The sequence below is a fragment of the Stenella coeruleoalba genome (assembly GCF_951394435.1).
Source record: "Stenella coeruleoalba genome assembly, chromosome: 4".
NCBI classification, from domain to species: domain Eukaryota; kingdom Metazoa; phylum Chordata; class Mammalia; order Artiodactyla; family Delphinidae; genus Stenella; species Stenella coeruleoalba.
In genome coordinates this window covers 74,049,860-74,063,590 of record NC_137149.1, presented here as the reverse complement: position 1 = coordinate 74,063,590, position 13,731 = coordinate 74,049,860, and the positions used below count along the sequence as shown (strand labels likewise).

Genomic DNA, 13,731 nt, shown 5'->3' with positions numbered 1-13,731 from the left:
ATTTTAAATGGTTACTTTTGCCTGAATTCAGTGAGTGGAATTATCCAAAGATCATTGGCACCAAAGTGTGGTCCTACTCTTTCTTCATGGGATTTTTTTTTATACAAGATTTTGAAACGTTTATATAATCAAAAGATATGCCTATTATTTTTTTTAACGTCTTCTAGGTTTTTTAATCATATTGATGAAGGTCTTCCCAATTCTAAAATAATGCAAAATCCTAAATTGCCTTCCTTCTTTTATTACATTTAAATCCATTTGGGATTTATTTTTGTATATGGAGTGAGGTAAGGACCTGGCTTTGTTTTCTTCAAGCGGCTGTCCATCATGGCAGCATTGTTTATTAAATATACCTCTTTTCCCCTGTGCTTGGGGAAATACACACTGTACCATTTTTCAAACCCTATCATCTCACTGAGATATTCTGCACAACTTTATGATGGAAAAGAGGGTGGCTCCGGGTGTGTGTGGTTCCTGGGCACTGCACTTACAGATTGGGCCATTGGCTGGAGTTAGTGGAGTAGGGTCTTCTGACAGATGTTAAACTGTAGGTCACGCCTGGTCTTGTCTTTCCCATTGTTACAGTGTTGTCCAGTAAATGAATGGCAGAAGAGTCTAGGTTATTCAAGATGGAGAAGACCTCATAGACAAATGGAATTTTCTTCATTTTAGGAAAAAGAGATTTTGTTTCTCGTAAGCGGCCCCTGGCACTGTTTCCAATGCCAGGAAATTGGATTCATTTGAAACTTCACACTTCATAAAGAAATGCTTTCAGCACCTCAGGCAGAATGATTAGGAGGTGAGGTTTGGCCCTCTCCTTCTTCTCTCTTCTGTTTTCCACACCCCTTGTTCTTAGCTCCTTTTCTCTCCTCATTTGCCCCTGTATTGAAGAGAACGTTGTAGCTTTATAAAGTGCTTCTTGCACGGTCTTATTTTCAAGGCTTTCACTGAAGGTATCTGGTGTTTTAGGTGAGGCCAACTGTCTCCCCCTGGCTCCTGACCTCTCTCATTCTCTCCCTTGGCTTGCTTTGTTCTTCTCCCTCTTCTCAAACCCCTTTGTCCCTTCTCCTTCTGTTTCTCTCTTTCCACTAAACTTCCTCTCCTGTGAACCCTCCCCCCAGCAGCCTTTCTCCTCAACCACATCACAGGAGAGAGGAGAGTGGTGGGAAGTTTAAGTTCATTACCCCTGGACTAACTATTCCTATCAATGTCTGTCTCAATGAAAGAAGAAAAGTAAAAATCTCAAATCCACAACTTTGTAGTTAACCCATTTTCCTGTCTCCCCTAGTATGTCTTTCTTTCTACCTCTCACTCAGATATTCATCACCCACATGGTAAAATGTAGGCAAAGCCAGAAAGCTTAAGCCTTTCAGTGAGTAGCTCTTGATATAAATCTTCCCACATTTGTGTGCCCTTGTCCCTTAGGGATAGTAGGCATGTCATGTCCATGCTTTCAGGTAAGGAGTGAGCACAGATCAAAGGGGGTTCCAATCTGTTTTTATAAAATTGCATTTCTGCATGAGTCTCTCCCACGTAAGGGTTTAGACATAAGTGGAAATCTGGGCAGTCTTTGTGAAACCAATATTAAATCTGATTTTGGAGGGGGAAAGTTACAGAATGCTCCTAGGTAATAGAGGTTAAAAAGGTAAAATAAAGCCATTTGCTCTAGTTTTGATCAGAATGGAGAGAATTACAAGAATCTGGGAGGAGCAACTCAGAGAGAAATGTAAGTTGGCCTGAAGTTCTGGAGCTAAAGTGGTAGAACATACCAGGCTCAGCTGAGGTCTGACTCAGAGATAAGAGCTCTGAGTTAGGAAAAAAGTATTCTAAGGAAGACTATTGATAAGACAAGGATTGCAGTAAACTATGACAGATACGTGACGAGTGAATGTTAATGAGAAGACATCAAACTGTATCTTAGATTTTATTTTCTTTACAACACAGCATATGACCTTTATGTGACTTGATACCTGTAGAACAACATTACATTCAATAGTTTCACTCATAGCTTTTGGTTTAAAAATAAAAGAATGAAAACATATGGTTTGATTTTTTTACATTAGTCTCACCTTTTGTTTATTCCGAGTACTTTAGAACCTATGATCAGTGTACTTACCAGTAACTGGTGACAGCATACCCCCATACTATACTTTAATTGCTAGAAGCTCTCGACTTTTAGATACACTGGAAGAGAAAAAGGGCAGGGAATAAGAAAGCGGTCCTTCGCTCCAGTTGTATTCCATTCTTTGCTCTCTGTCCTCTCCCTTCTTCAGGGAGTGACGTTTGTGGGGGGCAGAGAGTGTGGAATAAGTCCAGCAAAGTGGGTTGAGTTCTTCGGTGTGAAGGATACTCTCAGTGGCTGACTCTGATCCCGTGTGTACTTCACAGGATATGGGGTAAGAAATGACTCATCAAGAGCCCTCTGAACCATTGTTATGGGGAGAGGTTTCATGGGAGCCTGGTGCTTTGCATGGAATCTCTTTAAGCTGAATGTCTTATCCTGATAAAGGGGATTGAAAACATTCCGTTCATTGCCACAGAGAGAACAGAAATGGAAATGAAAACCCAGACGCAAAGTAGAGAATTCAGGCTGGTGACATAGTGAGCAACAACATTCCACATTCATCCCCCAAGGTAACAAGAAAACTGGCAGACAGGAATCCTGCAGCCCATAGTGGGGAAAAGCGAGGCCCTCCAGAGGAATCAGGTACCAAAGGTTCAGCCCTTAACACTAAACTTTAAGCAAGTCATATTTATTTGTTTGTTTATATTTAACTGTACTTTAAAAATGCTACATTGTGCCAGACACTCTTTTGAAAAGAGTTTATTAATATTAACTCATTGAATTAATCGGGACCCTAAAGCAAGATGTAGGCATCACCCTGTAGATTGGGTGGCAATCTCCTCCTTTTATGTAGGAGACATAAAGGGATCCTCACTGATGGTTTCTACAAATGTTTGTTAGGCATTTACTATGTGCCAGGCACCTTAGCAGACAGTGGTCAAAACCGTTTTCTCGGCTGCTGGGGTTACAGGTTATCAGCAGAACCCTAGAGAGGAGGAACTCCCATCTTATTCCAGAACTCTCTACATATCCTTATGGTACCCCTTTAACAAATTGAGCGTAGTTCTAATTATTGGTCATTCTTCATTCAGTCATTTTTGAATAAAGATCTGAGTTCAAGAACCCTTCTAGGTATAGATTCCACGCTTAACCTGACTTCAGAGTCAGGATGCTCATGGGAAAAACCAGATAAGAAGCCTTCTGACAGAAGGCTGAGGAAAGGCTTTTCTTGGTCTGGTTCACCTCACCTTGAAGAATTTGCATTTCACTTGTAAAGCAAGAGGAGATTCTGTTAATGCACCCAGAAGAATTCCATGTTGGCAGGCATTTATGGCAACATAGAAGGAATCTTTTGTTTTGTCATAAGTAACATTGTTTGACCTTTATGCTACTGTTCTACATTTTAAACTTTTCCAGTGGATGAAAATCCAAAGTACGGAAAGAATAAATTCCACCATTGCCATTAGTTTTACTAGGAATTCTTCAGTAGGGATTGTTCTAAGTGTATAATGACTTCCCCTTGGGTATTTCAAAATATTGTCGAGTAGCATGCAACACTTCATGAATACATCTGTTTTACAAATCAAAGTGTACTCCTGTATAAACCACCTTGAGAATCTTTTAAGCAGCATATACTTGAAGTCAATAGAAACAGAATTTTCTTTTAGTTCAATCACCACGAATAGATCATGATCTATTGCTGTGCCTTTTCCCCCTGCTCCTGTCTAATATGGTTGGCAAATTGCCTTGAGGACCTGTCATGAAGAGAAAAAAAAGATCCTCATTCTTCCTTTATCAACCTCATTCATCAGTAAATTTCAGTGTTCTGCCCAGCTTTCATTCTTGTAGTCTTTTGCACTGCAGGAGAGCTTATTCCTTCTCTGACTGATGAACAAGACAAGGGGATGTCATGCCAGAAACTATTCCTGAGTCCAATCTTACAGAATTACTTAGTAATGTTCACTTTAAAAAGAAGTACCAATAAGTATTAATTTTGGATGACATATATATTAGAACAAGTTTAGTCATGGTAATAGAATTTTTAGATAGATATATATCATGGATTCAACTTTCATTATGTTTCTCTGTTTCATGGTGATAGACATTTCAAGTAGCTCTGCAGTCACTCAGACCTGAGTAGCCTGAAGGACAGAGAAATAACCTTGATCGTTGATCGGCTGCCATATGCCAGGCATTGAGCTATGCACTCCTCACACTTTACCTCATTAAATCCTTGTAATGGGCCCTCGTGTTAGGTGCTGTTATCACCAGGTTCCAAGTGAAGACTGGCAGTTAAAATTTGAAGCCCCGGTAAGCAAGGTTTTGCCGGGATGGAATCCAGTCTACTTATACCTTGGGGACATGTTCCCATTTGGGATGGGAACCAGAATGGGATCCTCTCTCCTGGTGGAAGGCAGTGAGCTGACTCATCTGATAAATCAACCAACCAAAAAAAAGATACATATGAAGGTGACCTGGTACCTTTAAGTGTCTTAGTTAATATATGTTGGCTTAAATATTTCCATCTTTCAGGCAGCTTTATCTACAAGCTAAATCCACTTTGACTAAATGTAAAAGTTTAGTGTTACAATAAACGTCTGATTTCCAGAGGGAAGAAAGTGTGTTCCTTACTAGCTGTATGGTCTTGAGCAAGTTACTTAACCTCTTTGAGTCTTCTTTTCCTTAGCTGGATAAGAAGTAAATGAGATACGTATGTAAAATAGCCACCATACTACCTGATAAGTGGGAAGTATTCAATAAAGGTAGCTATTTTCTTATGCTGCTGGGGATAGGGAAGTTAGGTTTATAGCTTGTTGAATGATAGTTCTCAAAGATTGTTAATTAACTTACCATTGACAAACCGGTTGGAGGTCTCCAATGGTACTTTCTGCTGTCCCTGGTTCCCTAGGTTTGAAGACTGGCATAAGGACTCAGCATGAAGAACAAATTGCTGGATGACAAGCACCTGGGAAGATTGCAGTGTGATAGAGTCAGGATTCAGTAAAAGCTCACTGGTCAGTGACTCAAATAACTTAATTCAGTTTTTCTGCACAAATTTTGGGATGGGGCACCATGGCTTAGCAATAACTTTAAATTGGTTAACAAGTATCAGTTTGCCAAAAATCAGCTAGACAATGACCAATGTGCTAAAAATCAGTTTGTCAGATGACCGGTTTGCCCAATGATGAGCTCATCAAATTAAACTTGTCAATAAACACCAACTTTCAAGAATAATCTATAAAGTTTACAGCCATTTGTAGTGAAGATTTCTGTGAAGTTGTAATGGACTGGTTTTCACTCTGTCTTCAAAACAGAATTTTATGGGAAGTTCAATTCTTCAAAAGTTGATGGACATAGGCTTACATTTCCCATTAATACATTTAATCATTTTCAATGAGTCATTCAAACTCATCAATTTCAGCATAAAATTGTATTATATATTTGCCATTGATATATAAATTCTGTCAAGGGATCCAGACTAATCAAAATGATATGAAATGCTGACTTTTTCTTACTAACTGCTGCTAGAAATGCAAGATGAAGTCTCATATGCCATTTGAGGCATTATTGAAATGACATTCAAAGCAATAAGAACTCAAAAGTGGCTGGAGCAATTCCATTATACTAAGAATGTTAGCTTCATCAAGACAAGAATTTCTGTCTATTTTGTTCACTACTTTATCTCTAGTGTCTAGAACAGTGTCTGGACAGTAGTAGGTACTCAATATCTGTGGAATGCAATGATAAAATCGGTCATTGGGTAAATAGAATTTTAGCCAATTGGCTCTCAGCAAATTGATTTTTGGCATTTTAGCTTGGTTTCCTAGGTACCAGCAAGAGCAAAAAAAAAAAAAACCTTAAGGGCTTTTGTTGACTACATGTTCAGGGTACGTTGGAGTTTCCAAAGAGGTGAAAGAAATTTTAAGTTGTGTAAATATGGGGAGATCAAGGGAGGGATTTGTCCGCCCAGTCTCCTTGCTGATTAGACCAACTTGATTCTGACTCTCCATTCCTGGAACCACACTTAAGAGATAATTTGACAAGCTGTAGCACACCCACAGGAGGGTGACTGGGATGGTCTTACATACAGAATGGTTGGCAAACTGGAACTAGTTAGACTGGAGAAGGTTTAAGGGGTTATGCAAGGGCTGTCTTTTAATATATGAGGAAGCTTCCATGGAAAGTGCTCTTTCTTTTGTGTTGCCAAAGGGCAGTTAGACCAATGGATACAAACCATGAGAATGGCAGACCCTGGGTCATCTGATGCCCAATCACGTGTTCTTTCCTTTGTGCCTCGCAGAGTCTCCCTTCCCTGGAGTAAGTAGAGATTGTTCTGTAAGGATGTTGGAGAGGAGTTATAAGAGTTGAGGATCAGGGTACCAGTTGGCTCAGATGGCCTCCAAGTCCTGTTTCAGCCCAGAATATTAGAGACCAAGAAGCTGGGTGCTTGAGTAAGACAGACGGGTTTGGATCCTGACTCTACCATATACTAGCTGTGTGATCACGTACAAGTTACTGACCTCTCTGAGCCTCAGTTTCCTCATTCATGAAATGGAGATAACAACCATACAGGGGTTGTCATAAGGGTTAAATAAAATAATGGATGTAAAGGGCTTAGGAGAGTGCCTGGCACATAAGTGCTCAATAAGTTCCTTACCTATTATTATGAATCAATGAAAAAGAATGTACTCTGTCTTCCTTTCTTTTTGCAAGAGGTGGTAATCAAGATTTCAGTCTCAAATTGTTAACGTAGACACTTCTAAGAGCTCACCAAGTTCTTCTGAGGGCAGGGAAGTTACTTTTTTGTTTTCAAAATAGCTGCTTCCACAGATGACGCCCGAATATATACACAACACTTTAGAGTTTGCCGTGGACTCCAGACTTCTGCTTTGTTCAGGGGCCTGGGTGGACTGGAGACAGGAAGAGGCTCTGAGACACAGTGGCCAAGGAGCCGGAGTGCAGGCCGGGTTCAGCAGGGAAGTGGCCCCGTGAGTCACAGGCTGGAAAACTCCAGCAGGGCCCCTCTGGCTTCTGGCTCCCGGCTCCTCACGCTGGGAGACATTTCCTGCTCTTTACACTTGGCGGCCCCGCCTCCCCCAGGAGTTCCTTAAGACTCGGTCTTTAACTAAATTGTTGTAACCCAGGGGAAGGAGTGTTTTCTGTGTCTGCCAAGGCAGGAATCTCCCAAGCTTTGCAATAATTGTGTATGAAGCAAGTTGTTTCTCCGGCTGGGGCCTACCTTGCCGTCCTGGCGAAAGGAAGGCGGTAGCGTTGACTGGTTCCCTCGGGGGTTGGAGGGGCTTAGCTAGCTTGTGAGTTAGAAAGCCAAGAGTTACTACCAAAAGATTCCTTCTACAGCACCCCTGGAAGGGCAAAAGCTTCGCTTTGACTTTGGATAAGGTGCTCAGTAATCCCCTGGGCTTTGCTCGCTCGAGCTCCACGTGGCATGAAGGTCAGCACAGGAAGCCCTGGTCACCGGGGCAGAGGAGCTGATGTGGGTCATCTGGGCCCCAGCTTGGCCTTTGACAGGTTTATGGAGGACAGAAGGCAGGGAGGAAGCTCCTCCCTTGGCTTTGGCCTCCCAGCTGGTTCAGGTTGGGACTCTGTTCAAGGCCCCTCTTTGGGCCTGCAGACTGATTAGGCCCCAGACCCTCCTGGGGTCATTTGGAAACAGTCCAGGCCCTCTAACATATGGCCCTGATAAGGATCTCCCTCTCTGAGATAAGGAGCTGTTTAAGGGAATCCGAGGAAGCCCGGGGTTTGTTTCCATAACGCTGCACAATGTAAAGTGTAATCCCTACACAGATGCAATTAGCTGTTAAGCATATTAAGTCACGAGGAAGGGGTGCTCTGCTGGCTCATAAATTACTGCGAGTCCACCCCAGGGGGACCGAGGGCAGGTATCTTTTCCTGCCAGATCATTAGAATGGTGACCGATGATGGGTCAGGAGGCTGAACTTTCTGCAGCTTCGGCAACCACGAGCCTCCTGAGGAGGAAGGACCCCAGGGAGCCGTGGCCACGAAGGACCATTTGTTTCCCTAATATTGGGAGGGCTATAGAGTCACCTCTGAGGGAGGCTTTGAAGTCCTGTCAAGGCCCAGCGTGGCAGCCAGCTGGCTCGGCGTTTCCCGCTAACTCAGGGTTTGGCACTACAGCGCTAGGTTGCCAGGTGAGCTTGGTGAAGGTTGAGTGCCCCTCCAGAATGGTCAGCTGGATGCCTGGCAAGGCCATTAAAACTGCATCTGTCAGAAGGAAGGAGACTGTAAGTCTCATTTCTGGGCAAATAGCTACTAAACGGCCCTTACCTTGTGTACCAATGGCACCTCCTCCTAACTTCCATTGATTTCATAGAAGTAATAATAACAACAACAGTAATCATCGATAAATTAAGAACTTAAGTCTGTGCTAGGCAGGGTACTAAGCAGTTATAAATATAGTTCTCATAACAACCCTCTGAGCTAGGTGCTAATGTTATCACCAATTTACAGATGAGGAAACTGAAGTTTAGGCAGGTTAACCTATTTGTACAAAATGGTACAGTTAGTAAGAAATAGTGGATCCAGATTTTAATCCCAGAAGCTGATTCAAGCACTGAAACTCAAAGTCAATATTTTAGGACCTGTTAGAAACCTCTCTCCACTAGGCTTGTGGAGAAATGTGCCATTCCTCAGACTCCAACTGGTATCAAGACCAACCCAAAATAAGATGTATTAGAAAAATATGTTGGTAGCGCCCGTAACAATACTATCTTCTCTATCCCCTCTCTTTATCAGCCTGATTTAGCCTGACCTTCAGAAACTCATATGGGGCTTTTCTGTCATAGTTAACTTCATGTTGTTTGGGAACTTTTTGAGATGGTGTAAGAACAAAGCAATCGGTGAAAACGCTTGTAATTACGTCTTTGAGTGTCTTCCAATTTTATGGAGACAGGGTTTTTCAGGAGAATAACCAACAGTTGGGGTGGGATGCTGAGGAAATCAAGTTAAGATTCTGGATTTCTAAGCAGAATCTAGGAAAGTCTCTTTTCCTTTGAATTGGCCAGCTAGCACTCCAACTGTCAGGCTCTCTGGAGTTTGTGTGCCCGGGCAGGATAAGATGCTCAAGGCTGGGTGGGTGGCAGACTACATGTTTTCAAGGTGACATTCTCTTTCTCTCCTGGTCTCCTCTATGCAGCTTCCAATCAGAAATATTTGAACACTGACAATGTCTGATCTGAGACTCCAATGAGCATTTCCTGCCACGGCAGACTGTGATGTGACTGCTTAATGATGTCACTGCTCTTTTTTTTTTTTTTGGTGGTACGCGGGCCTCTCACTGTTTTGGCCTCTCCCGTTGCGGAGCACAGGCTCCGGACGCGCACGCTCAGCGACCATGGCTCACGGGCCCATGAGGCATGTGGGATCTTCCCGGACCGGGGCACGAACCCGTGTCCCCTGCATCGGCAGGCGGACTCTCAACCACTGCGCCACCAGGGAAGCCCTCACTGCTCTCTTTAAGATGCTGGCTGCACCTTCCACCCACTGACTTGTGAGGGGAGATTCCTAGGGACCGATTCACTCTAAGTGGAAGCTTTGTTGATTTCTCTTAAATGACAAGAGGGTCTCCTACCAGGCACTTTATTGAAAGTTAGTCTCAGCCCACTACCGACCTCCACAACCTGCTGGGATTCTTATTCCATGGGCGTCCTTGGACCCTGCACTGTATGTAAAGTGCTGAGTGCATACAGGGGGACAGCGTGACTGCCTTGAGCATTTGGCGCACCAGATAACAGAGTCTGTGCAGTAGACTTAGGATGGCAAGACAGAAAGTGGCTCTGTGGCCAGCAAGAACCAGGTGGGAGTGGAGTAGAGGGTGATCGGGTCAGCCAGGCTATGCCGAGACGAGAACACAGCTTACTCCGTGTCTTATCAATTGCCATTTGGTGTGACTTAAGTCAGCCCAGTATTAAATTTTTTTTAAAGTATGGGGGCAGTGGTGGAGTGGGGCAGGCATGGACGAAAATCTAAATACTGTGGTACTCATTTCCAGGACCTTCAGGAGATAATGTCCCACCAGGAGCCGTGCCGGGACACTTAGGGTAGGCTTGCCCCAAGGTGAAATAATAATCACAAAGTGATCTTTACATTTTCTGATAAAGCTCTCCCTCTTGCTACTAACAAAAGCTGATGAACATTGTATTTGAGTTAAGCACTGAAAGCAGCAGGGAGTGTTGAGATAAACCACCACAATTATTAACATACTTGCTGTTTAATGGCACGAAAACCACCATTAGTGTGGTGGGCCTGACTGGGTCCCCGCAGGGATCCTGCCCTCGTGTGGGCCCAGCTTATTACGTTTTATTGGCAGCCCGCAGCTCATGTTAATTGTACAGCCATCCCTAGGAAGCGTTAGTCCCTGAAAGGTGTAAGCTTGTCCCTCCTCACACCAGTTTGCTTTCCTAGGGCCTGGTTAGGTAGAGTGGTGGGTCAGTTTGAAAGCTGTCATTCTTATTTGTGGCTGTGATTTTTTTTTTCACTATGTATCTCACGAGATACCTGTGTTTCCCTCTCTCTTCCCCCTCTACTGTACCCACCAACTGTTCCAATATGGTGCTTTTGATGGTCTGTGTTGAGAATTGATGCTCTGGAAGATTTCATTTCCAAGAGCTTGTTGAACTCTTTTAAGCAGGTACTATTTATAACAGCTTCCTTGCTAAGAGTGATTTTATAAATGTACTTGCATGAAAAATATTTTTGAAGCTTATTGGCAATTTATAAGAGTGGAACGTATGAAGATTCTAGCACCCTATACCTTCCACAGTGTACCAACCAAAAACATAAGATATTCAAATATTGTATTCACTTGATAGTTAAACTCAACATTTACTAAAATATAGTGTAACTTTTGTTAAAGGTAACTTGTCACAAAATAGTTAATGAAAACATAAACACTTTTCGGAATGACTGAGTAGGTTCATCCACATCCTTGATCGTTAACGTGTTACAAATATGCAAAATCACATGGAACAGGCTTTGGATGGGTTTTGTTACGTCCCCAAGAAACAGACGTCAGTAATGGTGCACTTTAGAGGCAAAGACCTCAGCCCAGGAGGAATCAATGTGAGAAAACCCCAAAGCAAATCCCTGCCTTGGAAGTTTAAGAGAAACAACAATGGAGATGTCTGCAAAAGTGTCTTTATCTGTCAAAGTGCTTTCAGGTGTAACGAACAGAAAACCCTGACTCAGATGGGTTTGCCCCTGAAGACCTTGACTTGACCTTGGAATAACCCGGGGATCAGTAGTTTCTAAACTCCCTAGAGATTCTGATATACAGTGAAAGTTAAGAAAAACTGTTTTAAACAATAAGAAAATGTATTACCTCACATAACAACAAGTCTGGAGGTGGAGCTGGCTTTAGCAGCTCTGCGATGCCACCAGAGACCCAGGTTATTTCCATCTCTCTGGCTTTTGATCTTCAGTGGCAGTTTCAATGTCACACAGAAAGCAAGATGGTTGTGGTTGGTCCAAACGTGACAGTGTGAGAAAGAAAAGGAGAAACCATGTCATCGTGGGGCTGTCTCTCAGAGACAAGCAAATGATCCCCACTTATACCCTGGACTTCACCTGATGGCTCATTGGTCAGAGCGGGCCATTTCTGAATCAGTCACTGGCAAGGAGGATGGGATTATCCTTAGATCAATCAGGAAGCCCTTGGAACCAAGGGTGGGATGGCCGAAGCCCATGGCTTTGCCATGAAGCACAGGACCTTGTGCCTGAATAAACTGGGTTTGTTATGAAGGAAAATGAAGTCTGGATGAGGGAGCCATTCACTGTGAGTGATGAGGTGAACTGGAGTGACTTGTTTGGTTTTATTTTTCTTTTTACTGCTTTTTTTTTCCAAGTCACAAAACTAATATATGTTCTTTGTACAACATTTTTAAAATTCAGGAAATTAAAGTCACATTACTTTCTACCTAATAACATTATTATTACTTGGTTTTAACATACGTATTTTAAATATATATGTTATATATATTTAGAATATATGTGTATATTTAGAATATATATGATTAGAAACCAAATATTAATAATACAAAACATACATATTTTATGTATATATGTGTGTATATTTTACATATATATACATAGATAGATATGTAAGGATATAATGGGATAATAATATGCATGGTATTTTGTAAGTCTGCTTTTTCACTGAAAATATACTGTGAACATTTCCCCATGGTAGTAAATACTCTTCTAAATCTTGATTTTTGATGGTCACGTAGTATTCCATTATTAAATGTGTAATAACCAGTCCCCTGTTGTTTGATTATTGTTTTTCTCATGTTTTTTACATTATAAATGTAAAAATATTATATGTAATATTTATAAATGTAAAAATATTAATTTGATAAACATAATTGTGTCACTTTTCTCTTTCTTTTAGAGATCTATTCCTAGAGGTGGAGTGGCAGACTTAAGATTAAGATCATTTTTAAAGCCTTTAATAACTACTGCCAGTTTATCAACTGATATGAGTGGTACAATGCCTTAGGAAAGCAATTTTGAAAATGTATCTGGTCCATTGTATCAAAAGCCTTAAAAATATTTATATATCTACTAATCCTGTTCCTGGGAAATTTATACTGAGGAATTAATCTGAACTAAACAAAAGTAAGAGAAGGCTATCTGCACAAAAATGTTACTGGCAGCAGCCTTGATAACAGTAAACTTATAAGAGTAAATGCTTTAGAAACACATTACTGGAAGGGTTCTTGGAGATCATCTAATTCTTACTTTTCAATGTGGAAACTAGTGTCCGGAGAGTTAAAGTGGTTTCCCTAGGATCACACAGAAAGCTGAGGTGTTCAGACTCCCATTCCAGATTATAGCTTGTAAAAGTTTCACTTATGCCTTTCAAAATGTTAAACTTTTTTCATAATGAACTCTCAACCCGTAATCATTTAATTTCTTTTTTGGGGAAATAGAGTTTTCAAAATAAAAGTTAAATCTTTTCGCACAAGTATGAAATATTCAAAGTATATTGATTTTACAAATGTAAAATCTCATCAGATTTTGAAGCATTGAAAAGCTATATATCCTGCCTGAGCTTCATCGTGTAATGCCTACATGATAGTATTATTTTTTAAATTAGAAGACATGAAAGTTGTTTTATGTAAAAGGTATACTTAGAAACAATGCTCTAGGGCTTCCCTGGTGGCGCAGTGGTTGAGAGTCCGCCTGCCAATGCAGGGGACGCGGGTTCGTGCCCCGGTCTGGGAAGATCCCACATGCCGCGGAGCGGCTGGGCCCGTGAGCCATGGCCGCTGGGCCTGCGTGTCCGGAGCCTGTACTCCGCAACGGGAGAGGCCACAACAGTGAGTAGGCCCGCGTACCACAAAAACAAAACAAAACAAAACAAAAAAAACACAATGCTCTATAAGAAAATCCACCTGTTCTGAACAAAGCAAAACATTAATCACTATTTCTAATTTCTTCTCAAATAATATGGGAATTTAGAATGCATTAATTTTAAACTGTCCCAGTCTTCACCTTCATGTTAACTGGAATTTAAATTCTCTAAAATTAGTTTTCGTTTTAAAATTTTTTTATCCTTATTTAGATTTAATAACATATTACCAACATTGTGTTCACCATTACTTTATGCATTCACTTCTTCTGTTTTC

At 41.5% G+C, this 13,731-nt stretch overlaps 1 protein-coding gene across 3 annotated transcripts in view; it reads left to right on the top strand.

The window, feature by feature from the left end:
* The window catches only part of KDR (kinase insert domain receptor), a 73,315-nt gene that overhangs the window by 46,324 nt on the left and 13,260 nt on the right, over nucleotides 1-13,731 (top strand). For 2 of the 3 annotated variants that reach the window (XR_013828089.1, XR_013828090.1), the window contains exons 30-31: nucleotides 2,274-2,707; nucleotides 4,974-5,079. Coding sequence is in view for 1 of the 3 variants with exons in the window: in XM_079919765.1 (XP_079775891.1) it covers nucleotides 586-598 (13 nt within the window). In the remaining 2 variants the exon portion in view is untranslated. Of the gene's footprint in view, nucleotides 1-585; nucleotides 615-2,273; nucleotides 2,708-4,973; nucleotides 5,080-13,731 lie in introns of those variants that run through there. The other variant, XM_079919765.1, reaches the window with a different exon arrangement.